A 27,234-nucleotide genomic window follows, 5' to 3' on the forward strand; every position below is an offset into this window, starting at 1 on the left:
GGGAACGTTTATCTGTGGTGAATGTATACACTATCAATATATTTCCCAGGGCAGAAAACATATTTTGCTGAATGGGGAGTTACATGAAGCACGACATTATGTTAACTGGCAAACTGCAGGTGTCCTCTATGACATATTGAACTGAATAATGACATTCAGTTGTGGCAGTTTCTACATTGGTAAAACCAAACATAAGTTTTGGAAAAGAATTGGAATTTGGAATCTTGAAAGAGTCCATTTAGACTCTAGAGGTGGTGATTGGGATCATGGTATTCTTCAAAAAGAGGCTAGATGGATACATGATTTGGATGCCACACAGCCCCCTGGTTTGAACTATTCATTAAGTTTTAAACCATTTTTGCCTTAGATCTTTTTTGTTCTTAGCCACTATGTATATTTGTACTTTTGTATGAATTTGGAATTTGATGTATTTTTTTTTATGTATTTTTACTTTGATTTCCTTAATATTTACTCATAACACATACGACTGTTGTGGTTATCAAAACACGATAGCAATCAGAATTAATATATGAGGAGGACTATTTGGAACCATGAATATACTTTTCTACAATGTTGCTATATGTGGTATATGTATATTTTGGCATTGGATCCAGGTGGTCGGTGTTCCATGGCTGATTGTCTTTTTTTGGCCTCAGAGGTGGATAGTGCTGTTGGACGCTTTATGTGTCCTCTGGGATGGACTTCTCCAATATGGCCACAATAGCAATGACGTTGGACGTCATGACATAGGATGTGCTGAGATCAGACATTGTGATGTCATTCACGTATGGTGATGATGCGGCTGCGCATGCGCCCTATGACCAGAATGCCGGTAATTTGGTGCTTTTTGGTCTGCTATATAAGATCGATAGTATAGGCAGTAATTTTTTGGCTATGCCTCCTGAGAGGACCTGTACTTTTGTTGATGACAAATGTACTTGTTCTGATTGTGACCTTTTGACAAGGAAGTACTTTTGATTATGATATGTATTTTATTGATGTCCATATACATATAGATACTCTGTCCCTTTTTTGGGGAATGTTGTAATTAAATATAAAGCACTTTGGAGCAAAATAGTTTGGGAATTGATTATACGTTATATACTAAGTCCATAGCTCCTTTATGTATAGAATATCTTTTCTTGTTGTCCTGAATTTATAGATGGGGTACATAACCAGCTTGGGGAGTCGGGGTGTAGTTTGTATGCTTTGGGACACAATAAACATTTGGGTGTTTTGATGACTTTCAGCTTTAACTATGGATATGCAGCTTTGTCCATTTGGCGCACCTCTAATTAAGGGACCCCTCCCTCTTGGATCCAATGGTTCTTACTGGCTTTCTACAAACGTATTGATGCCATCATTGGGTAAATGTAAAACATTTGTTTGTTATAAACGTTATTATTTTCTTTCAGTACGCTGTATGCTTATTTTTGGCCTTGTTTATATAATTTTAGAATCCTGTTATATCTCCCTGAGGAAGCGGGCTATTGTCCCACGAAATGCGTCAATAAAATAATCGAAGTACCAATTTGGAGCTAACATGCCAGCTATGGTTCTTATGTTACCCAAGGTCATACCCTGTAATGTTATGTGTTGAACCTGTTTGTTATAACCATTACATGTCTTTTATGATGAGCATTGTGATTGCTCAAATATAACTACCACAACTGGGCTTTTAACTCTGTCAATAAAGTTGTACTTTTTATATTTTTTGAGTATATATTAATTTTGTGGTATAGTGCCTCTTAAAGCCCCATTAGTTTTTCCAGTTAGGATTTTCATATTTTTCAGTGTCTTGTCAATAAGGGGTGTGGCATCATTAAAACCTACCAACAAAGGGTGAGACCTCATTATGGGCCTCCCTCTCCCCCTCCCTCCATTACTAATGTTTTGATTACTATGCTTCAGTTTTGGTGCCAATCACTGGCTCTGTCCATTCAGAAAAGGGTGGAACCGGTAAATGAGGGAACGAGGGGAGCACATAGGGGCCAGGGTGCACTAGGAAACAAGTAACCTGGATAGGAGGAGCAGCATAGAGAAGGAACCAATCCTCTCCATTCATCTTCTGATCTTCTGCATACTGCTGCCCCTGCCATCCCTCCTATCCCGGCAATTGCAACCCCTATATTTGCTCCCCTGATATGGGCCTAATGGCCAAACTTCTCTGTACATTGGATTTGCTTTGTACTCCAGTGTTCTTGACCCCGGGCTGTTCACCTGTCCATATAAAATAGCAAATAAAGTAGACGTCACCAACTAAACACTAAAAAGCAACTAACACATCAAAGACCACATCCACATCATTGCATATGACGTCCTTCCTGGATCACGCCTTGTACGTGCCTGCAGGGCCACCCTATGGCGTGATCTGTCACCGGCTGTGTACCTCAGACACAGCTGATGATAGATCTGTGTACCGGCCTGTAGCCAGTACCATGTGACCTGCTGTGACCAATCACAGCAGATCACATGACAGTTGTAAACAATAGATGGCTTCCTTTCATGCCATCCATTGTATACAATTGTGTCACTAGCTGTGATTGGTCAAAAAAAAAAATTGTGAAAATAATTGTTTTAATTCTTCATTTTCCAAAAAATTATGACAAAAAAATTAAAACTTCAAAAATCTCGCCATGCCTCTTATGAAAAAAGTCGGACTGTCTATTTTGCAAAAAAGGGTCATTTGGGGGATATCTGTACTGTTCTGACATTTTTGGGCCTCAAGAAACTAAATTGGTTGTCAGTACTTCAGGATTGATCAATTTTTAGATATATCCCATAGTTTTGAACTCTACAACTCTCCTACAGACTAAATAATAAATACTGATTTGGGTTATTTTCACCAAAGAAATGGAGCAGAATACATCTCGGCCTAATTGTATGAAGAATTATTTATTTGCAATTTGTTATAACAGAAACAAAGAAAAACTTTGAACAAAAAAAATACCAACAAAATAAAGCTAAAGTTGTGTGAACAAAATGATACAAATGTAGTTGGGTACAATGCTGCAATTGTCATTGAAAGTGTGAGAGCGCTGAAACCTGAACATTGTCCTGGGCAGGAAGGGGGTGACAGTGCTCGGTATGGAAGGGGTTAAGGAGCCCTCTAAACCCAGAAGAGGGACCATCGGTGGAACACTATCTACAACTACAGTAAATAGACATCTTCCAATTGCAGTATACAGCTGAGCTCTTCATATTATATTGCTGTGTAACTATCCAGCTATTAGATTTTACACCTGGGCTTAAAGCAGATCAATAGTCAGAAATCATAAAAATCAAATGCATTGCCTTAGCTATTCCATAAGCTCTAGGGACCCAAAATATTTACAGCCACACAGGTAACTCAGTCACCTTCATGTAATCACCATGAAATGTATCAGGACAGATAATGTTTTAAGAACCTCCCGTCATGTTTTTGAATACTCAAAATTTGCTGGGGCCAAAAATTCCATGTTAGAGGGCCCAGTTATATTTTGCGGTGCATCAATTGCACATTAACCTATAGAAAATATTGGGCTGCCAATGCACCCAAAACATGTAAGGAATTGGAAGACACTACCAAGCTTTGCCATGCATGGAGACATCCTGCAACACAGGAGCATTGCCTTAGGCCTCTTTCACATTGGGCAAACATGGTAACCACCCCCCTCCTTCCAAATGTGATCTGGGGTGGATCACTTTTCAGAGGTTTGCAGGCAGTCAAGAGGAGATACAGCCACCTTCTAGCCCATTCAGCCTTGTCCATTTTCATACATAGAAACTCATGTATTTTGCTGCATGAAAATGCAATTTAAGTAGAAATCCAATTCTTTCTGTTGGGGCGGGTTCACATCTACAAGCTGCAGTTTAGTGTGTATCTAAAAGGGAAACTCTCTGTACCCATTTGCACCTATTCGTGTGTTACCATGTGTGTTGCCGCGTGGAAACTCCCGCCATGTTTTTATTAGTGAGCCCTTGTTACATCATTGTTCCCCTCCTTACATCAGTGATTCCCCCGTAACATCATTGTTCCCCTCCTTACATCAGTGATTCCCCCGTAACATCATTGTTCCCCTCCTTACATCAGTGATTCCCCCGTAACATCAATGTGCCCCTCCTTACAGCAGTGAGCCCCCCGTAACATCAATGTGCTCCTCCTTTCATCAGTGAGCCCGTTACATCAGTGTGCCCCTCCCTTCATCAATGAGCTCCCATTATGTCAGTGTGCCCCTCTCTTCACCAGTGAGCCCCCGTTACATCACTGTACTCCTCCCTTCAACAGTGAGAACCCTGTTACATCAGCAAGCCCCCAATTACATCAGTGTGCTTCTTCCTTCATCAGAGAGCCCTCCATTACATTAGTGTTCCTCCTCCTTACATCAGTGAGAACCCCAGTACTTCAATGTGCCCCTCCCTTCATCAGTGAGCCCCTGTTATATGAAGGTGCCCCTCCCTTCATCACTGAGCTCCTGTTACATCAATGTGCCCCTCCCTTCATCAGTGAGCCCCTGTTATATGAAGGTGCCCCTCCCTTCATCACTGAGCTCCTGTTACATCAATGTGCCCCTCCCTTCATCAGTGAGCCCCTGTTATATGAAGGTGCCCCTCCCTTCATCACTGAGCTCCTGTTACATCAATGTGTCCCTCCCTTCATCAGAAAGCCCCCCTGTTACATCAGTGTACCCACTTAAATCAATGTGCCCCCTTACATTTGAATTAAATTCAAATTACTAACAACAACTTACAGGGCCGTCCACAACTCTGTCCCCAGCTACATCACTAACTTTGTCTCTAAATACCAACCTAATCGTTCTTTTCAATCCTCCTGATCTCTATCTCCCTTGAGGGACTAACTGGCCAATAGATATGTGCAAGAGGCAGGATGGCATGGAGCTTTGCTAGTCGTAACAGCCCAGAATTCAATCTTATTGGGGCACTTTCTAGGTCAATGCAGGAGAAAAAAACCCTATTTTCCTAATCTTTATATCTGTAGACAGTTTTTGATATAAAGACGAACATTTTCAAACATTCCGTCAGCTCATAGTGTTATCATAAGGCTGGCATGTTACAATATTGCACATCTACTTTCCTTCTCTCTTTGCTCTCTCCCTCTTTGCTCTCTCTCTCTTTCTCTCTCTATCTTTTCTCTCTCCTGATGAAGGCTGATCTCATTGATGTAGTTGTACATAAATTTCTTCCTCTCTATCCGCTCTTTTCTCGGGTCTCTTGGCTGTTCCAGCCAGAATCTGACGTTCTTCAAGGCGCTGTATATCACCATCAGGATGTCGGCGGTTCTTTTCACAGTTTTTATGTTGCTCTCCTGTGTATAATTCTCAATGGCGATCACTGTCTCCGCCCCCATGAGTCTAAATTGTTTCTCAATTTCCAGGTAATCTCCTGCGGTTTTGAACATGAGGACAATGATCGGAACGATCCCTGAAAAAAAGGAACACAGTGAGCATCTCAAAGAAATCTCAGTAACCAAGGAGCATTTCTAATAGGGCAGGGCAGGCCTGTGCCTAGGGGTGGTTGTGTATTACTGGGCCCCCTGTGAAATTGCATGTACATTCGTGCTTTGCAAATGGTGGCAAAATTTAATGTTATTAGGCTATTTTCTCTGAAGTTCAAATACTCCTCATCCAAACATCATAGAGTTAACCAGGGAAATACCAGTGCCATTTATAAACGGTGGCCGGTAGACAATGTATGTGTAATGCCCTCCAGGTTATATAGGTAGTTTTTGTTAGATAGAGGCCAGATAGCAGCCTGGGGATGAGTCAGCATGGGGATTGAGGTAGTGATATTACCCAGGACAGGCTGGGAGGCTCTGACATATCAGGGTTTCTGGAGCCCTGGAACCTGAGAAACAAAGGAGGGGAGGAGGCTCATATCTGCATACTTGAAGGACCTTGGCCAATCCCCTGGCTGGAGGCTGGGCATGAAGACCAAGGCAACCCTAAAGTATGACAGAGCCAGGGGAGGATGTCAGTGACTGTCGGGTGGAAGATGGAGTGAAGAGATGGAGCCTGGGAGGAGGCCCCAGGAAGGGGACTCATCTATGGGCAGGATTCTACAAAAGAAGACCTCCACTGTACCACCATCTCCCAGCGAGGACATCCTGGACAGCATGGAAGGAGCCAGCCCAGCGTAAGGCCTGAAGGCAGCCACCAACCCACCAGGCTGACAGGAAAGAACAGTGTGAGCACTCTTACACCCCGTATCTTTTTCTGTGCTTGATAAAAAGCTGTACAAACATCGTGTGACCATTTTTCTCCAGGGCATCTGCTTTGAAAATATATAAAATTCTTGGGATTCTAAGTATTTTTGTAAGAAAAAAAATGTTGAATTGAATATGTTTGAAAAATGTAAAAATTGCCCAGATGGTAGGTGGGTAAATACATTCCCAGCTGCTATACTCTGTCAAGGTACTGCCCCCTCCTGACTGCCCCTGTTATGTATCCTGGGCTTTGCTGTCCCACCTGCAGAGCTGGAACAAGCATTCTGGGTCGGTTTCATCTGGTAGAAGGAAGGGAGACCATTGAACAGCTTTTCTCTGGTCTTGGGTCTTCTGAATGAACACTTATGTGACGTGTATTACATCACTTCTGGGTTCCACTATTATTTCGCCTGGCTGCTGAGTCTGGGGAAGAAGCTAATGAAGCATGGTCTGTGCTCTATTAGCTTCAGTGCAGGGCAGGGGCGACATCAGGGGTCTAACAAACCCCTGATTGATCAATAAAGATAATTTGTCAATACTTCTATTAGCCTAATATGTGTTAGCATGAAGTGAATTGTTAAGAAAAAAAGAAGAAAAAAAATGTTAAAAAAAGCAAAGTAACATACAAAATAAGAAATACAAAAAAAAAAAAGGTCCCCCCTCCTGACATACACTGCTCAAAAAAATGAAAGGAACACTTTGAAAACCCATTAGATCTCAATGGGGAAAAATCTCCTGCTGAATCTCTATACTGACATGGACGGGGTAACCTGTTAGGAATGTAAGGACGCCCCATCAGAAATGATCAACCTACAGAGGACTGAATTCAAAGACACCCCGAAAATCAAAGTGAAAAGAAAATGCAGCAGGCGAGTCCATTTTGCTGATATTTTAGTGCAGCAACTCAAAATGGTCCTCAGTAGTTTGTATGGCCCCCACGTGCTTGTATGCATGCCTGACAACATCGTGACATGCTCCTAATGAGACGACGAGGCCGGGCATTGTCGTGCACCAAGAGGAACCCAGGACCCCCTGCACCAGCGTAGGATCTGACAATGGGTCCAAGGATTTTATCCCAATACCTAATGGCAGTCAGGATGCATTGTCTAGCCCAGGGGTGGGCAAACTTTTTGACTCGAGGGCCGCAATGGGTTCATATATTGGACCCGGGGGCCGGAACAAGAGTAGATGAATTATGTGTATGTGTCATCCATAGTAAGTATAGTAATATTCCCCCATAGTAAGCATAGTAATTAATCCCCCATATAGTAATTCATCCCCCATAGTAATTCATCCCCCATAGTAATTCATCCCCCATATAGTAATTCATCCCCCATATAGTAATTCATCCCCCATAGTAATTCATCTCCCATATAGTAATTCATCCCCCATATAGTAATTAATCCCCCATATAGTAATTCATCCCCCCAATAGTAATTCATCCCCCCATATAGTAATTCATCCCCCATAGTAATTCATCCCCCATATAGTAATTCATCCCGCATATAGTAATTCATCCCCCATATAGTAATTCATCCCCCATAGTAATTCAGCCCCCATATAGTAATTCATCCCCCATAGTAATTCATCCCCCATAGTAATTCATCCCCCATATAGTAATTCATCCCCCATAGTAATTCATCCCCCATATTAATTCATCCCCCATATTAATTCATCCCCCCTATAGTAATTCATCCCCCATAGCAATTCATCCCCCATATAGTAATTCATCCCCCATATAGTAATTCATCCCCCCTATAGTAATTCATCCCCCATAGTAATTCATCCCCCATATAGTAATTCATCCCCTATAGTAATTCATCCCCCATAGCAATTCATCCCCCATATAGTAATTCATCCCCCATATAGTAATTCATCCCCCCTATAGTAATTCATCCCCCATATAGTAATTCATCCCCCATATAGTAATTCATCCCCCATAGTAATTCATCCCCCATATAGTAATTCATCCCCCATAGTAATTCATCCCCCATATAGTAATTCATCCCCCATAGTAATTCATCCCCCATATAGTAATTCATCCCCCATATAGTAATTCATCCCCCATATAGTAATTCATCCCCCATAGTAATTCATCCCCCATAGTAATTCATCCCCCATAGTAATTCATCCCCATATAGTAATTCATCCCCATATAGTAATTCATCCCCCATAGTAATTCATCCCCCATAGTAATTCATCCCCCATAGTAATTCATCCCCCATTTAGTAATTCATCCCCCATAGTAATTCATCCCCCATATAGTAATACATCCCCCATAGTAATTCATCCCCATATAGTAATTCATCCCCCATAGTAATTCATCCCCCATATAGTAATTCATTCCCCATATTAATTCATCCCCCATATTAAGTCCCCCCTGTGTCAATTCACTTACCTTTGCTCCGCGCGTTCCTCTCGCCGTGTCCCGCGCCGTTCCGGTGCAGCATGAAAATCTGTCTCCTATGAGGATCTGTCCCCCTCGACGTATCTGCGCATGTGCCAGTTTCAGGCGATCTCCGGCACATGCGCAGATACGTCGAGGGGGACAGATCCTCATAGGAGACAGATTTTCATGCTACACCGGAACGGCGCGGGACACGGCGGGACACGGCGAGAGGAACGCGCGGAGCAAAGGTAAGTGAATTGACACAGGGGGGACTTGGGGACTTCAGGGCGGACTGTGAGAGGAGCCTAGCTCCGCGGGCCGGATTAAAAGGTCCGCCGGGCCGTAGTTTGCCCATTGCTGGTCTAGCCTGTAGAGGTCTGTGCGTCCCTCCATGGTAAGGCCTCCCCAGACCATCACTGACCCACCACCAAAACTCTCATGCTGAACCATGTTACAGGCAGCAGAACGTTCTCCATGGCTTCTCCAGACCCTTTCACGTCTGTCACATGTGCTCAGGGGGAACCTGCTCTCATCTGTGAAAAGCACAGGGTGCCAGTGGTGGACCTGCCAATTCTGGTGTTTAATGGAAAATTCTAATCCAGCTCTATGGTGCCGGGCATTAAGCACAGGGCCCACTAGAGGACGTTGGGCCCTCAGGCCACTGTCATGAAGTCTTTTTCCGATTTTTTGGTCAGAGGCATTCACACCCGTGGCCTGCTGGAGGTCATTTTGTAGGGCTCTGGCAGTGCTCATCCTGTTCCTCCTTGCACAAAGGAGCAGATACCGGTCCTGCTGATGGGTTAAGAACCTTCTACGGCCCTGTACAGCTCTCCTAGAGGAACTGCCTGTCTCCAGGAATCTCCTCCATGCTCTTGAGACTGTGCTGGGAGACACAACAAACCTTCTGGCAATGGCATGTATTGATGTGCCATCCTGGAGGAGTTGGACTGCCTGTGCAACCTCTGTAGGGTCCAGGTATGGCCTCATGCTACCAGTAGTGACACTGACCTGAGCCAAATGCAAAACTAGTAAAAACAGTCAGAAAAAGATGAGTAGGGAAAACATGTCAGTGGCCTCCACCTGTAAAACCATTCCTGTTTTGGGAATCGTCTCATTGTTACCCATCTAGTGCACCTCTTGTTCATTTCATTAACACCAAAGCAGCTGAAACTGATGAACAACCCCCTCTGCTACTTACCTGACCAGATCAATATCCCAGGAGTGTCACTGACTTGATGCGATACTCTGATTAAATAGTGTTCCTTTCATTTTTTTTGAGCCGTGTACATGCACATAGGAACATAATACATGTGACAGGACGTGCCTACATATGAAAACGACTATTGCATTACACATTACACATCACTGTGAACAATAGAATGAGAACAATAATTCTGGGGTCATTGTTCATGGTTACCTCTACACTTATATCCCGTACAGTGACACCTATGGACAATTGTGGGTACTGCAGTTATCAACATTTCACAGCCATGCAGGATTTCAAGGCTTGACATGCTGGTTATATATTTACTCTTCACTGTTGGTTATGTGTTAGAGAAGACACTGGTAGTGATGAGGCAGAATTCAGACTTTACTTGTGTGGCTTAAGTTACAAACATACAGAGCACATTTCATGCAGACATATTTTACTTCCTGAAGATAGAGATGATAGAGAAGAAGAAAGAACCAGCAAGTTTTACACATACACAACTAGTAACCTTCAGTGTACAGTGCCATCTACTGGTCAAGTGATATTAACACACAATACTATATACAGTACATTATATTACATGCTGTTGCATTCCCAACATTCACAACCCCATCCTTTATATTTAACCAAAAATTGGGTACTATAATGTGTTTATGTGCTGTGTTTATGTATTTTACTGAAAATGTGCATTTTATAAACATATGTGCTATCGTGTGAAAAAAATAAGAATGAAACTACCACCATTTCTTTCTCCAGGACATCTGCTTTAAGAAAATCTGTAATGTTTGAGGAGTTTAATAATCTTCAGGCCTAGATGGAGCTGATAATCATTGAAGATAAATACTGTATATAAATACAAATAAAATAAAGACATAAATAATTATATATAATACAAATTTCCTATGACCATCAGCTCCATCTAGTGACCATAATGTCGTATTTTTCTGATTTTTTTTTTCTTTTTTTAAATATACCCCTCATTGTCAAATTACATTTGCTGAAAATTTGCTGCGACTCCTTTACTTTGCAGCCTAAGGCGCATATGTCTGTTGCTTCCCCTCTAGAGCGTCACATGCAGTATTTTCTTCCTTTACCACAGCTGTCTGCAGTAATCCCGCCCCTGGTGTCTGACTGACAGGTAACGTGGCCAATCACATGCTGGCCAAAGTGCTGGCAGCAAGGTTAGTAGAATGGATGGCAATTAAAGGGAAAGGGTAATAGAACCGTGTCACCAAAATAAGTATTCACACAGAAAAAAAAGTTACCTGTCATTTTTATGCAGTTATCCAAAAAATGTTTCATGTCTTGCTGTTCTCCAGCTGGCATGTTGTGTCTGACACTGGAGAGGAGTAGAAGAACACCATGGACATCAATGTAAATGGATAAGAAGACCCTTTCATGCCTATCTACATCACACAATTATTGTATATTTAGTTTTAATGAAATTAAATATTTTTTATGGGTTTTAAAGTTTATTTATTTATTTATTTATTTTGCTTAAGGGACCTATTATATCATGCTCAGTGAAAAGTGAGACACTCCGGGATTATCAACCTTTCATAGGAAGTGGCCTTGTTAGCAGTGGTGTATTTTGATTTCATGCTGCCCTAAGCAAGATGAAAATTGGGCACCCACACATCTAAATTTCCCCCACCCCTCCCTGTTTAAGCTCCACCCCTTCACATGTAAACTCCACACATTCCTCATTAGCTCCCACCTCTTCCTATTAGAGCTCCGCCCACTGACAACAAAGATGGGGCGCTATTTCTCCCATTGACAACAACAGCGGGCACTATTCATCCAACTGACCACAACAGTGGGGTGCTATTCCTCCCATTGACACCAACGATGGGGCACTATTCCTCCCATTGACACCAACGATGGGGCACTATTCTCCCCACTGACACCAACGATGGGGCACTATTCTCCCCACTGACACCAACGATGGGGCACTTCTCCTCCCACTGACAACATTGGTGGGGCACTATTCCTCCCACTGACACCAATGATGGGCGCACTATTCCTTCCACTGACACCAATGATGGGGCACTATTCCTCCCACTGATACCAATGATGGGGCACTATTCCTCCCACTGATACCAATGATGGGGCACTATTCTTCCCACTGACAACAACAGTGGGGCACTATTCCTCCTACTGACACCAATGATGGGGCACTATTCCTTCCACTGACACCAATGATGGGGCACTATTCCTTCCACTGACACCAATGATGGGGCACTATTCCTCCCACTGACACCAACAATGGGGCACTAGTCCTCCCACTGACAGCAATGATGGGGCACTATTCCTCCCACTGATACCAATGGTGGGGCACTATTCCTCCCACTGATACCAATGATGGGGCACTATTCCTTCCACTGACACCAATGATGGGGCACTATTCCTCCCACTGACACCAATGATGGGGCACTATTCCTCCCACTGACATCAATGATGGGGCACTATTCCTCCCACTGACACCAATGATGGGGCACTATTCCTCCCACTGACAACAATGGTGGGGCACTATTCCTCCTGAGCTACAGATTCAGCAGCCAATCAGCAGGCGAGGAGTTGGAGCTTGCAGAGGGAGGGACATGCTTCCATAGGCTGCCCAGTATTCCTGAGGGTGTGGCCAGATGAGAGAGGCGGCATGTCATCCCGTCCACATCACAATCAAGATCCAGGAAGATGAAGACACTGAACATCCACCCTTTGCACCCCTCCTCCAGCAGCACCTCGTGGACCGGATCGAAGTGAGCATGGAGTTGCAGACACAGGTAAGACACAGAAGCCCCTGTCCCTTTCCCACGGAAGTGTCCCTTCTGTGAGAAAGGGGGTGGGGGGTGCAACTGCCGCTGCACCGCCCCTCTGAAAAGTGCCACCCTAGGCAAATGCCTTGTGTGCCTCGTGGCAAATACACCCCTGCTTGTTAGTGCAATCACTGGAACAAATTAGAGAACCATCATTTTACAGCAATGAAATAATAATTCCCTGCTACCCAGGGGTGTATCTACTGTGAGGCAAACCAGGGCAGAAATTTTTAGGGGGGCAGCACCACCCCCCAGAAGAAGGAGCCTTTTGAGCAGCGATGGACAGCAGGAAGATCGATGTGGTGGGGTGCAGGGGAGGGCAGTTGCAGAGCGACGGTTGGTCATGTACCTCTCCCTCCAGCAGTTGATGAGCCAGGACCTGGGGACAACCTGGAGCAGGGAGAGGAGAAGTGGAGGAGATGAAAGAGCCCAGAGGGGGTGAGCTGTGTTGTCTTCTGTGGGCTCTCCCTCCTGTAATCCATCCAGTACATTACACTGACAGATTTATGGGACTGCAGATACCCCCCCCCCCCTTCCTGTGCTGCCGAGAGAGAGAGAGAGAGAGAGAGAGGGAGAGAGAGAGAGAGAGAGGGGGGGAGGGAGAGAGAGAGAATCATATATACATACACACACTTATTGAACTCTCTCACTTTCTCATTGGGGAGGGGGGAGGGGGGGTGCAACATTTTTGTGTTGCCTAGGGCAGCACAAAATCTGAATACACTACTGCTGCTACCTGGTTCTCAAACTATACTAACAAACTGTATGCTGTCATGTTTGTATTGTATTGTTAGAAAAAATAAATAAAAATAATACTCCCCCCCAAATCAAATGATTTTCTCTTCCATGGAGAGGCCAGGCCATTTTTTTTTGCTATTCAACACTACGCTACTTTAACTGACAATTGCACGGTCATGGTACACCGTATCCAAATATTTTTTTTTTTCACACAAACAGAGCTTTCTTTGGTGATATTTGATCACCACTGTTTTTGTATTATTAATATTATTTAGATTATATAAATGAAAACATTTTGGAAAAAAATATATTTTTTATTTTCTGCTATAAAACATATCCAATTAAAAAGAAATCTTCATAAATGTAGGGCAAAATGTATTCTGCTACATGTCTTTGGTAAAAAAACAAACACTAAGTGTATATAAATAGGTTTGTGTGAAAGTTAGTGGCTATGAACTATGGGATATATACTGATTTGTTTCATACTAGTTATGATGGTGATCAGTGAATTATAGTGGGACTGTGATAGTGCAGAGGGCAATCTGACACTAAATGACGCTGGGAGGGAACTGACTGACTGCCACTGACATCACCAGTGACACTAATACAGTGATCAGTACTAATACCATACACTGTCACTATACTAATGACACTGGCTGGGAAGGCGATGAAATCTAGGGGGCGATCAAAGGGTTGACTGTGTGCCTAACCAGTGTTAATATGTGTTAAAATATATTGTTATTTTCTTGTCCCTGCTTTGCAGGAAGAAGAAGCAGAGAGATTGATACCTCTGTAAAGAGCCCTGTGTGGATTGTCAACACAGGGCCCTGGGCTGTGATTGGACACAGCCATCAGCAGGTCCCGGTCATGAACCATTGCTGACAAACTCCCGCTGTGTACAATCACGGCACGAGCAGGCGGGTGGGGGTGTCGCTGTGCCTGTATGGGCCGCCCACAAATGGTTAAACCCCCATGGTCACCTCCAGTTCTGAACATATCACCAACAAACATATCATCAGATCAGCCCCTCACCCAGTTCCTGGCAACCAAAGTGCTCCAAGGATGCATCTCCCAACACAAGACTCACTTACCTGTACACAAAGATGGGGACAATGAAGTCTGTGAAATTCGGATCCAATTCTGAATTTTCGACGGCCTCCATCATAGCACTGTAGTTGTTTTTCCATTGAACTCTCTGACCGATGGGGATGAAGTTTCCTGGAATTGATAAGAGAATGCGTCACGCAGGAAAGTTGGAGTGCAAAAATATTTATTCCATTGAAATAGCTCAAATGAAAGTTGCATGTACGGCCAATGCGTTTCAGGGGCTAATTGGGGGGGGGGGGGCAGATACGTCTCCTAAAAAAAAAAAGAAATCTGCCTATTAACCCCTTAATGTCTGAAGGTAAAACAAATCTTAACGTCTGAATGCTGTTTTACAACTTTGACGTGTGTTAGTAACACTGTACATATCATCACAATGACTTATCACTTATATTGTATCCAGATGGATTATAACACTTTTCTTTTATTATTGGGCCTTTATTTGGTGGCAATTTTTTTTTCAAAGGAAAACTGGAACAAATTAATAATCCACCACCACAACACCTATATTATATTCTACTACTTCTGATGTTTGTGGCGATACCACATATGTATACATTCTTTGATGTTTGTGTCCACAATAGGGCCAAGAAACAACAGTGCGCCTGACAGTGCGCCTTATCCTACCGAAACACACTGACACCCAGAAGAAGAACTTGTTTTTTAATCCTACTGAAAACATACTGACTCTGATCTTTAACCTTTCACCTTTAATCCCCACCCTGACTTTTCCCCTGACACCCTAACATAGACCAAGCCCTTATCTAGCTATTTTATTATTACTTTTTTTTTTACAACCCCTTAACACCGACATCACACAAATATGCGGCCTCACAGAACGGGGCTTTTTTTTGTGGGGCCGCATATTTGCGTACCTGTCTTTGTGCTGGGAGTCAGTGTCAGTGTGTTTTAAGTTAAAAAAACAACAAAAAACAAAATGTTCACCATTGTTTCTGGGCTGTACTGTTGGTACAAACAACAAATAACATACACAGTAAGTGATGAGGTCCCGATCAGTTACTAAAATCCAGAATGAGTTCTATGATGACGTCACGCTGTATTTTAGTAATGAAACATTCATTCATGTTTCAGCTGTCATTGGGGTTCCCCGCTCACAGCTAAATGGAAAAAGAATTGCCAGCATTGCCCAACAATTAAAAAATAAACCCTGGTTATCTTCCCCCCCCCCCATATACCAAGTCCTTTGGGTCTGATATGGATTTTGAGGGGAACCCCTACACCGAGATATTAAATAAAAATGGCGTTGGGGGTCCCTCCCAAAATCCTTACCAGACTCTTATCTGAGCATGCAGCCTGGCAGATCAGGAAAGGGGGGGGGCAAGTGAGCGCCACCCCCTCCTGAACCATACCAGGCTACATGCCCTTAACATGGGGGGGTGCTTTAGGAAAACAGGGGCTCCCCCCAAAGCACTTTGTCCCCATGTTGATGGGGACAAGGGCCTCTTCCCCACAACCTTGGCCTGTGGTTGTGGGGATCTGTGGGTGGGGGGCTTATCGGAATCTGGAAGCCCCCTTTAACAAGGGGGCCCCCAGATCCTGCCCCCCCCCCCCCATGTAAATGAGTATGGGGTACATGGTACCGCTACTCATTCACACAAAAAAGTGTAGTATACAAAATGGGGACAGTCTTTGACAAGTCCTTTATTAAGAACAAAAATAAAAAAATGTCTCCAAAGTAGATCCAACGTCAATCATGATGCCACCATCGACCTGAAAAAAAAAATGCTCCGCTCTTGACTCTGGTTCCTGACTGTCTGACAGCTGTGCTGAGATAATAGTTCCTAAATACTGTAAGTATGTCACAAGGGGGCAGGGGTGACCCTGCCCCCTTGTGATGTCATTATGTGCTGTGACTGGCAAAAGCATTGTAATAAGGCGTTTGACTAGGGTGGCAATTTTTAGGGGGCCAGCACCGCCTCCCGGAAGAAGGGACCTTCTCAGCAGCGGCAGACAGCAGGAAGATCGATGTGGTGGGGCGTGGGGGAGGGCAGCTGCAGAATGATGGTCGTGTATCTCTCCCTCCAGCAACTGATGAGCCAGGACCAGGAGACATCCTGAAGCAGGGAGAGAAGTGGCACAGAGGAAAGAGCCTGGAGGAGGTGAGCTGTGTTGTCTTCTGTGGCCTCTCCCTCCTGTCATCTGTCCAGCACATTACACACTGACAGATCATATGGGACTACATACACCTCTCCCCTCTTCCTGTTGCCTGGAGATCAGCAGCCCTTGGAGAGGGGGGTGTCTTCACATACAGTCCGAGGAAGAGGGGGGGGGGAAATGGGGGGAGAGAGGGAAGAGAAAGAAAGGAAAGAGAGAGAAAGAAAGAAAGAAAGAAAGAAAGAAAGAAAGAAAGAAAGAGAGAAAGAGAGAAAGAGAGAAAGAAAGACAGAGAGAAAGAGAGAAAAAGAGAAAGAGAGAAAGAGTGAAAGAAAGAAAGAAAGAAAGAAAGAGGGAGAGAGAAAGAGGGGGGGGCGAGAGAGGGGGGGGAGAGGGGGGGAGGAGAAAGATAGAGTGAGTAGAAAGAGAGAGGGAAGAGAGAGAGGGAAGAGAGAGAGAGGGAGGGAGGGAAGAGGGAGAGGGGGAAGAGAGGGAAGAGAGAGAAAGGGAATATAAAGAGGGGGGAGAGATAGGGAACAGAGATATAAAAAGAGAGGGGGGAGAGAGAAATATAGAGAGAGGGGGTGAAAGAGAGAGGGGGGGAGGGGGGGAAGAGAGGGAAGAGGGAGAGAGAGAGAAAGAGAGGGAAGAGAAAGAGAGAGGGTGGAGAAAGAGAGAGGGAATAGAAAGAGAGAAAGAGAGGGAAGAGAGAGTGGGAGGAGAGAGAGGGGGGAGGGAAGAGGGAGAGGGGGTAGAGAGGGAAGAGAGAAGGAGGGGGGAAGAGAGAGAGGGGGGAGAAAGAGACATAGGGAAGAGAGATAAAAAGAGAGAGGGGAGAGAGAGACACGAGAGAGAGAGAAAGAGAGAGAGAGGGAGAAGGAGAGAGAGTGGGAAGAGAGATAGAGGGGAGAGAGAGACACAAGAACGGAGATAGAGAGAATCATATATACATACACACACTTATTGAACTTTCTTGCTCTCTCATTGAGGAGGGGGGAGGTACAAATTTTTTGTGTTGCCTAGCGCAGTATAAAATCTAAATACACTACTGACCTGACCTGCGGTCAGGTGCATTGCTTTGTCAGGGCGCAGTGCATTGTGGGACACAGCGGGCGAATAGCCCGCCTAACGCCCTTACCGTTCATGTATTCGCCAAACACACAAACGGCCGATGTTCGAGATGAACTTATGTTCGACTCAAACATCAATCTCAGCACTATTGGCTACGGGCAGATAAAACTAGATTTTCCATGTCATTTAGTACTTCAACTTTTGTCAACCATTGGGTGACAGAAGGAGGTTGTGGGTCTCTCCAGTGTACCGAGATACAGGATTTGGTGGCATTAAGGAGGTGTCATAGAATGGATTTCTTATAGGATTTGATAGGTACAGTCGTAACGTGTAGAAAATAGAAAGCTGGATCCTCTGGGAGGGTATATTCAACAAACTTAGGTGAGATCCTGCGGACTTCCAACCAAAAAGGTTTAAGTTTAGAGCAGGACCTAAATATATGGAGCATGGTCCCCCGATCCTCCTGACATCTCCAGCAGCAATCCATGATGGTTGGGAAATATTTACAAAGCACCATATAGAAGACTTCAAAGTGAAGCGGATAATACGTTGCAGTTGATTTGGGGAGAAAGTTTTATTCAACTCCCTCCCCCATTTCTGTAAATGTACAGGTTTGAAACCCGGAGGAGATGAGAGGAGAAGGACATATATCTGAGAAAGGGTGTGAGGAAGAGGGTCCTCATCATTACAGAACTTTTCAAAAGGAGTCAGCTGCTGACAAAAACAGGTGGAGGGAGAGATTCCAGAAAGTGTTTAAGCTGTGGTGCTCTCCAGAAGTCCAGGCCGAATCGCCCCGTTGGCAACATCAAGTCTTCCAGAGAGGGCCATGTGGCAAACTGTAGAAAGTGAGGAGCTTGGAAGACTTTAGTCTTCAACAGAGTGTGGAAAGGACCTTCCTGGAGACCTGGAGGGAATGTTGGGTGTCCCAAAATTGGAAAAAGAGGAGAGTAGGTGGATGATAGTTGAGTGTTACTGCAAATTCAGGCACAGACCCTCAACATTATTATTTTTTGTATCATACCTAAAGACAGTGATACTAAATTAAAAAAAAAACATATGGGCTCTGATACTAACCTAGATGAAGCCCTTATCTAGCTTTATTATCCTTCTTCTATATATTTTTTTTTTCATTTTTTTTCCTACCTAAAACATATGGGCCCTGACCATTAACCTCTAACCATTAACACTGACCTTTACACTGAAACTAACCTAGAATACTCCCTTATCTAGATATAATAGTATTATTATTATTCATTATTAATAATAATAATAATAATAATAATAATATTACTACTATTTTTTTTCTTTACATTCCTCTGATTTTTTTTTTTACATTTTTTCCTCTCTGACACTCACTGTGGCATCCAATGACAGCTCAGTCTCCATGCCGGGAGCTCACTTTTACCACAAACCCCTGTGCACATAGGTGCGGCGCTTCAGAAGAAAGCCCAATTACACAAAGCCATGGATTTGTGTGACGCCAGAGGGAACAAGTTAAACAGGTACGTCCAGAAAAATACATTGGGGTTGCTTTACTAAAGGCAATCATACCTTGTACTCTGCAAATGCAGTAGCTCCAGAGCTTAGTAATTGAGATGAAGATTCCCTTTGCCAAGAATACCCAATCACATGCAGGGAAAAGACAAAAAAAATATTTTTGCTTGCACATGATTGGATGATGGGAGTCAGCAGAGCTTCCCCTCATGTACCAAGCTCTGCAGAGTGCACAGTCTTTAGTAAATCCCCCCCATAGTTGGGTGAAGAGGGGAGAACTGTTTTCATCTCCAGCAAAAGCTGTTTTACTGGGCAGCCGGGAAGACGTGTGTGTTGGGCGCGGTCCTGGCCGGTGAGTCTTGGATGTGCGCTGCTACAAATTACTTTTTGTTTTCACAAGATTTATATTTCTGACATCTGAATGTATATAATTCATGGTCTTTACAAAGGATAAGGGGATGTCAGTCTATGCGGAACACATCATTGGTCCAATAATATAAAATCAATTAAATATTTTGATCTCTTAGGGTTAATCTCACTGCATTGTTTATTGATACATTTATCAGATGTATTCTGCAATGCATAGACTTCTGCTAGCTCTGGGTAAATGCTGCTCTCATCTCTTCTCATTTCCCCCTTATCTGTACTTTCTGCAACACATAAGCTTTTTGCAAAACTCAGAACAATTATTGTATATCTTTTGGTCTGTTTGTGGTGATTGATTCTCACCTCCTCTTGCACTTCTTTTATGACTTTGGCCTGTGTCTGTGGCTTGTCCGTCTTTGAGAACCCCCCCCCCCCCCAATTCATGTGATCCTTACCAGTTCCTAATTGGGGCAGAGAAGAGTTGCTCATTTGACCATCTCCCTATAAATTTAGACCAGCTCATGGGAGAGGTCATAGACAGGGGGCACAGTCAGACACGGGGTGCAGGTCTCTGCGTGAGTGTGTTTGATGCCGGAGTGTGAAGCTGCAGTTGAACACAGCACTGTGTTTGATGCCGGAGTCTGAAGCTGCAGCTGAACACAGCAGTGTGTTTGATGCCGGAGTGTGAAGCTGCAGCTGAACACAGCAGTGTGTTTGATGCTGGAGTGTGAAGCTGCAGTTGAACACAGCACTGTGTTTGATGCTGGAGTGTGAAGCTGCAGTTGAACACAGCAGTTTAACTAAAGCAGAATAACTGAAGCAGCAGAAAGATACAACAAAGAACTTTACTGCACGCTGGATGGACTGCAAGCAAACACCCTGGGAAACATCTCCTACAAGTCTGATTGCCACTCCATGTACCTTTTAATATGCCACCTCTACTCCTCCTTTTCATATTACTATCCTGTGTTCCCAAAATCTCATTTCTTTACCCCTTTGCTACACCCCAAAGCTTATACATCTCCCCCTCACTGCTACCATCTCCTTACTACTGCTCTCATCACCTCCTGCTGATACTTTACTCACCTGCTGACCCAAACACAGGGACTGGAAAGTATGTGCACTTGTATACATCCCACTCCCACCTTACTTTCCTCTCCCTCCTTCTTCTCCTAACCTCAGGGGATATCTCCCTAAACCCTGGTCCTCCACTATCTCACCCCCACATCAGGCACCCTCTTTCCTCCAGGAATAGCCACAATCCACTTGATTTAACATCAGTCCCCATGCTCCTAAAAAACCTCTCTCCCTTTCAGGGGCGGACTGACAACTCATGGGGCCCCCAGGCAATAGGGGATCATGGGGCCTCTGTGTCCTTGCCCAAACTCAAAAAAGCTTATGAAAAATGTACCAGGGGCATCTCATGGGGCCCCCTACTGACCCCGGACCCTTGGGCAGTGCCCGAGTTTCCAAATGGTCAGTCCACCCCTGCTCCCTTTTTCATGTGCGCTCTGGAATGCCCGCTCCGTCTGTAAGAAGCTCACCTCTGTCCATGACCTTTTTGTCTCCCGCTCCCTTAACCTACTAGCAATTACACAGGCCTGGCTTCAGGCAGCAGATTCTGCTTCTCCCGCAGCACTTTCCTATGGAGGCCTTTCTTGGACTCACTCACCCAGACCCAGTGGTCAGAAAGGTGGTGGAGTTGGTTTGCTTCTATCCCCACTGAACACCTTTCAAGTCCTCCATAACCCTCCCTCTCTATCCTTCCCTTCTTTCGATACTCACTGCATTCGGCTGTTTTCTCCCATTTCTCTGAGGATGGCAGTGATCTATTGGCCTGCTTTCTTGATGACTTCTCTGCCTGGCTACCCTACTTTCTCTCCTCTGAAATACCTATCATTCTTGGAGATTTTAACATCCCCATTAATGTGAACAACCCGGTTACATCCCAACTCTTCAAACTAACCTCATCTTTTGCCTCAACACAATGGAGACGGTCCTTCACTCACTCTGATGGGAATACATTTGACCTTGTCTTCTCCCATCTTTGCACTCCCTACAACCTCACAAACACCCCCTTTCCTCTCTCTGATCACAATCCCATCACCTTCACAGTCTCCTCGTCTTCAAACACCTATCCCTCCAAGCAGCAAACAATTACCCACAGAAACCTTCACAACTTTAAACCTTCTCTTTTCTGCTCTGCAACTGACCAACTCTATGACAGAATCTCTCCCCTGTCCTGCCCTGACCTGTCTACAACAGTTAACTTTCATCCACATTAGACTCATTTACTCCTCTAACTACATGAAGTATTAATCCCCGACCATCAGAAAAATAGTATATAGTGAGTGTTAATCCAAGAAGCAGCTATGCACTCAAAGCAACCAACATATGCAGTAAACCAAAAAATATAAAACAGTGCAGCGCTAAAAGTAATGAATAAGTTCCCATATAAAATGAAATAGATGAGGATTCATATAAAAAGTCTATAAAGATGTGCCAGGTAGTATATAATCATCAGTGGTGGTGCTCCGTGGAAAATGGTAGAAATGCGCACTCACCAGAAATTAAATGGATATGAGTGTTGTATGAAAATTCCTCATCAGAGGTCTGGTCAGCATGGGTAATCCTCCCTCACGTATGGTAGCAAGACTGGCCCTTAGTAGAGATGAATCAGATCCAGGTAACCAGAGGTCTCCTCAGAAGGGATGGATGGAAGGAACTGCCTGTTTACAGGGAATCTTCCACCTCTTGATGTGGTGCCTGGATCGTGGTACAGGACTAGGAATTTCAAAGATGGCCGCCAGGCTTCCTAAATAGGAGGAGCCTGGACGTCATGACGCTACGCCGCCGGAGCCATGTGGAGGCCCGGCGGCCATCTTTGAAATTCCTAGGGTCAGTTCTCACTACACCTTGATGATTTTATGATTACTAATCACGATTTTTATGCTTGCTTACAATAAAATTCTATTTTCAACCTTACTACACTATGGGCATCCTTCCCTGACTCCTTGAGAGGAGTGTTTATTTTCAGAAGCCCTGTACCATGATCCAGGTACCACACCAAGAGGTGGAAGATTCCCTGTAAACAGGCAGTTCCTTCCATCCATCCCTTCTGAGGAGACCTGTGGTTACCTGGATCTGATTCATCTCTACTAAGGGCCAGTCTTGCTACCATACGTGAGGGAGGATTACCCATGCTGACCAGACCTCTGATGAGGAATTTTCATACAACGCTCATATCCATTTAATTTCTGGTGAGTACGCATTTCTACCATTTTCCACGGAGCACCACCACTGATGATTATATACTACCTGGCACATCTTTATAGATTTTTATATGAATCCTCATCTATTTCATTTTATATGGGAACTTATTCATTACTTTTAGAGCTGCACTGTTTTATATTTATTAGTCCCCGACCATTACAACCTTGGCAAACTGACGACAACAGAAATTTTAAGCGGCATAGTCGTAAGCTGGGGCGATTGTGGTGTAAAACCAAATCACACCAAGCTTTCACCCTATATAAATCTGCTTTCTTAACATACAATTCCTCCCTCCATTCTGCCAAAAAAGCCTACTTTGTCACTCTCATCAATAGCTTGTCATCCAGTCCTAGTCATCTCTTCTCTACTTTCAACTCTCTACTTTCGCCACCTCCACCCAGTACCTCACTCACTGCTTATGAGATTTCAAATCATTTCAAAAACATTTGATGCAATTCGTAGGGGCATTTCCTCTGCACTGACATCCATCCCACTTAGCATACCTTATACTAAACCTCCCTCAACACTTTCCTCTTTTGACCTCGCTACTACTGAAGAGGTCACTAAGGTTTTCTCACTATCTGCCCCCTGGATCCTGTCCCCTCACAACTACTACGGTCACCCTCTTCTTCCATCCTATGCTCCCTCACTCACATCTTCAATCTCTCCCTCTCTAACAGTGCCTTCCCCACCCCTCTAAAGCATGCACACATCACTCCCATACTTAAAAAGCCCTCCCTGGACCCCACTAACTCGAACAACTTAAGACCCATCTCCCTGCTGCCATTTACCTCGAAACTCTTAGAACGCTTAGTCTACAATCGGCTGAGCTCCTCCCTCACCGACAACAACCTTCCTGACCCTTTACAGTCTGGCTTTTTCTCACCACACTCCACTGAAACTGCCCTACTAAAACTCAGTAATGATCTACTAACTGCTAAAAACAATGGCCACTACTCCGTACTCATCCCAACCAATGGCCACTACTCCGTACTCATCCCAACCAATGGTCATTACTCCGTACTCATCCCAACCAATGGTCACTACTCCATACTCATCCCAACCAATGGCCACTACTCGGTACTCTAACTACTTGACCAGTATGCAGCTTTTGATACTGTTGACCATCCCCTTCTCGTCAAAAAACTCCACTCTCTTGGCCTCCGAGACTCTGCTCTTCCAGGTTCTCCTGCTACCTATCACAGCGCTCCTTCAGCGTTACCTATAACTCTGGCTCCTCCTCTCCATTCCCTCTTTCTGTTGGGGTCCCTCAAGGTTCTGTCCTTGGCCCCTTCTCTTCTCCATTTACGCCTCCTCCCTTGGTCATGTGATAAACTCCTATGGCTTTAAGTACCATCTCTATGCTGATGACACACAAATCTATCTTTCTACTCCTCACCTCACCCCTTCAGTCTCCTCCTCACCTCACCCCTTCAGTCTCCTCTTGCATTACTAACCTACTAAGCGACATATCGGCATGGATGTCACTCCACTTCCTAAATCCAAGTCTAAATCTTTCCAAAATTGAGTTCTTAGTATTCCCCCCGCCTGTGCCCCCTCCCCTGACTTCTCCATCAAGATCAATAATACAACCATTAGTCCCTCCCCTCATGCCAGGGTACTAGGTGTAATCCTTGACTCCCATCTGTCCTTTCAGCCACAAATCCAATTGCTGTCCAAATCATGTAGACTTCACCTCCGCAACATCTCCAAGATACGCCCGTTCTTAACCTCGGAAACTAATAAGCAACTTATTCACTCCCTTGTTATATCCCGCCATGACTATTGTAACTCCCTCCTCATTGGCCGACCTCATCGCAGGCTATCCCCTCTTCTGCTGCCAGCCTCATCCACCTTACTAACCGTTCCGTATCTGCCACCCCTCTCTGCCAATCCCTCAACTGGCTTCCCAGTTCTAACGGATAAAATTAAAAACATTAACAATAACATATAAAGCCATTTATAACTCCGCCCCAAATTACATCTCTAATCTTGTCTCCAAATATCACCCAAACCATCCTCTCTGCTCCTCGCACGACCTCCTGTTCTCTAGCTCCCTTGTCTCCTCCTCCCATAATCGTCTCCAGGGCTTCTCCAGAGCTTTCCCCATCCTCTGGAACTCTCTACCCCAATTTATCAGACTATCTCTTCAGGGAAACCTATCTCTTCAGGGAAGCCTATCCTGCCCTCAGCTAATAATGGAATCTTCTACTCCTCCTACCAGTCCATCCCCCACAGTGACTGCCTTTTGTACCACTAGCCCCTCCCTCCTAGATTGCAAGCTCCAAGGAGCAGGGCTCTCCTTTCCCTCTTGTATTGAGCTGTATAGTTGCTGTATTGTCTCTCGTTATCTTGTAAAGCGCTGAGCAAACTGTTGGCAATATATAAATCCTGTATAATAATAATAATATATTATAGGGTAATGAACCTAATTTGCTTTCAGGATGACTCAAGGGATGCAAGCTACAGCTGAGATCTGACAGTTGCTGTTCTGTCAGCTGGCTAATTCTTAGGGTGCTGCCTCCCAGCTCTGGAGTGCACATAACAGCTTAAAAAAAGCAGCGCCCCATGGTGGCTTACATTCTTTTTATGGGACTTTGATGTTTGATACTCATATGCTCCTTCAGACTTATCAGTAATGGGATTACGTAGTATGTACTACCCAAAGCACTGTGTTCTCCAATATGGCCCAATCCCTCTGTTCCAGATTCAGATATCAATTGGAAGTAAACCCTCCTATCCTTTACATTGAGGGTCTTCAAGCAATTCCCTGGGGGGCCAGATGTGGCCCTTTACTTGCCTTTTTTTAAAATATATTCTCCAGATTTTTTTTAACATATGAAAAAGTCTTTTTAACATATATTTCTACATATATTTGTAAACGCCATTCCAAAAGTGTAGATTTGTATTTTAAAAGACACACAGTATATGTGAAATATATTTCTAAAAATCAACTTCAACATGCAGTATATATACATTTATTTACTTATTTATTTATTTTTTACATATATTGAATATAATGTAGTATTTCAAATATATGGCAATATATTTGGGAAGAATATTTTTAAAAAATATTTCAAATGTTTTTCTTCCATATAGGAAGGGGCTAAGGGGTGACCAACAACCTGTTACCAAGCTAAGGGACACCATCTGGATTTATTTTCAGCCACAAGTAATTAGACATTTTGTACATTTTGGCTAGCCTGCCAGTCCCATAGCCTTTGGGGCTCCCCGAATGTTACTCACCAAGCTGGGCATACACTTCAGCTCTTTCAAAATCGCTCATTCTGCTGCAGCCTCTGTTGTCTACGATGGTGATCACGTTGGTAAGGTCATAGTAATTTCTTACCATGGTCAGTCCGTAGTCGGTTTTTCGGGAATCGGCGTGTTCCGTGAAGATCTCACCATTTTCTAGGACATACTTACAAGAGTTAATGAAGGAAGATTTTCCATGGCCAGTGTAGCCAAACAGCTGTATGAGGACTCGAGTGTAACCCTGACTGCCCAGATCTCCGTCATCCAGGCTGAAGTTCATGATGTTGGCCCTTAGCTCTTTAATGTCCATTTTTGAAGATTCTTCTTGTATTTTTGTATTCTTTTTTGCTTTTTCCCTCATATCTTTCTCAGTTTTTGCTATTGTCTGTGTTAGCTGTTCGCCGTAGCAGCAATTTTCACTTTCATTTGTCAAAAAGAGGGAGTTGCCGAAAAGATGATATTTTTAGCTTACAGAAAACAACTTTAAAAACTAAAAATTTAATTAAATACTCAAAGTATTTCAAACATTTTTTCCTTAGAGTTCATTTACATTGCCTCCATTTGTAACATTGTAACATTTGTCTGTGTTTCACTTGCATGTCTTGTACGAGTAATGGAGCCATTTTGGCCCTGATGTACTAAGAATCGAGTCTACCAGCAGATGCTGAACATTCAGGCAGACTCAATTCAATCAATTAAGACCTTTCAGTGTTCAGAAAAGTGTCTAGCAAGTTGATTGGAAAGAGTCTACCTTATAGGAACACACACACATGTACATGCACACGCACACGCACACAGACACATGTACACACACACATACATGTACATACACGCAGACACATGTACAGATACACACAAAAAAAATTGCAATGCAAAACACAATTGAAAATACAATAACTCGTTAGGAAATCTACAGAAAACACGGTGAATTTGCCAACCAAAAGCGCGATTTTAAATTGCATCTAGTGTGAACCAAGCAGGCAATACAACAAAGGAAATAAATCTTTAAAGGCATGCGATATCTGCATGCTCGGGTAAGGGTCTGTTATGGATTTTGGGGGGGACCCCACGTCGTTATTTTTTTAAATGTTGGCGTGGGGATTCCCCTCCAAATCCATACCAGACCCGAAGGGCTTGGTATGTATGGGAGGGGGGACCCCACGCCATTTTTGTTTCTTTTTAATTGATGCCAATTCTTTCT

The 27,234-nt window shown here is 43.9% G+C and overlaps 1 protein-coding gene and 1 long non-coding RNA gene across 3 annotated transcripts; one reads left to right on the top strand and one right to left on the bottom strand.

The window, feature by feature from the left end:
• Window positions 1-2,875: 2,875 nt before the first annotated feature.
• Window positions 2,876-26,518, bottom strand: LOC149451958 (uncharacterized). The gene is made up of 4 exons (XM_089689913.1): window positions 26,025-26,518; window positions 14,447-14,573; window positions 11,067-11,140; window positions 2,876-5,421 (listed from the first exon to the last, which is right to left on the bottom strand). Exons 1-4 carry the CDS (start codon window positions 26,392-26,394, stop codon window positions 5,051-5,053), a joined length of 942 nt encoding a protein of 313 aa, XP_089546039.1. The 5' UTR covers window positions 26,395-26,518; the 3' UTR covers window positions 2,876-5,050.
• LOC149451959 (uncharacterized) lies at window positions 19,035-26,562 on the top strand. 2 transcript variants are annotated; one of them, XR_016314958.1, is made up of 2 exons: window positions 19,035-19,147; window positions 25,878-26,562. It is a non-coding gene; the product is annotated as an uncharacterized LOC149451959 (long non-coding RNA). The 2 variants fall into 2 exon arrangements; XR_016314959.1 differs by lacking the exon at window positions 19,035-19,147 and adding an exon at window positions 19,330-19,491.
• Window positions 26,563-27,234: the final 672 nt, after the last annotated feature.

Source organism: Staurois parvus, unplaced genomic scaffold (genome assembly GCF_062004578.1).
Source record: "Staurois parvus isolate SC_StPar_1 unplaced genomic scaffold, SC_StPar_1.0 ptg000503l, whole genome shotgun sequence".
NCBI lineage: Eukaryota > Metazoa > Chordata > Amphibia > Anura > Ranidae > Staurois > Staurois parvus.

Coding starts and splice junctions, on each gene's coding strand:
- LOC149451958 (XM_089689913.1), bottom strand. CDS start 26,394: ATGAGGGAAAAAGCAAAAAAGAATACAAAAATACAAGAAGAATCTTCA. Junction 14,574..26,024: donor TGAAGTGTATGCCCAGCTTG/GTGAGTAACATT, acceptor TATCAATTCCAG/GAAACTTCATCCCCATCGGT. Junction 5,422..11,066: donor TAACTGCATAAAAATGACAG/GTAACTTTTTTT, acceptor CCTTTTTTTCAG/GGATCGTTCCGATCATTGTC.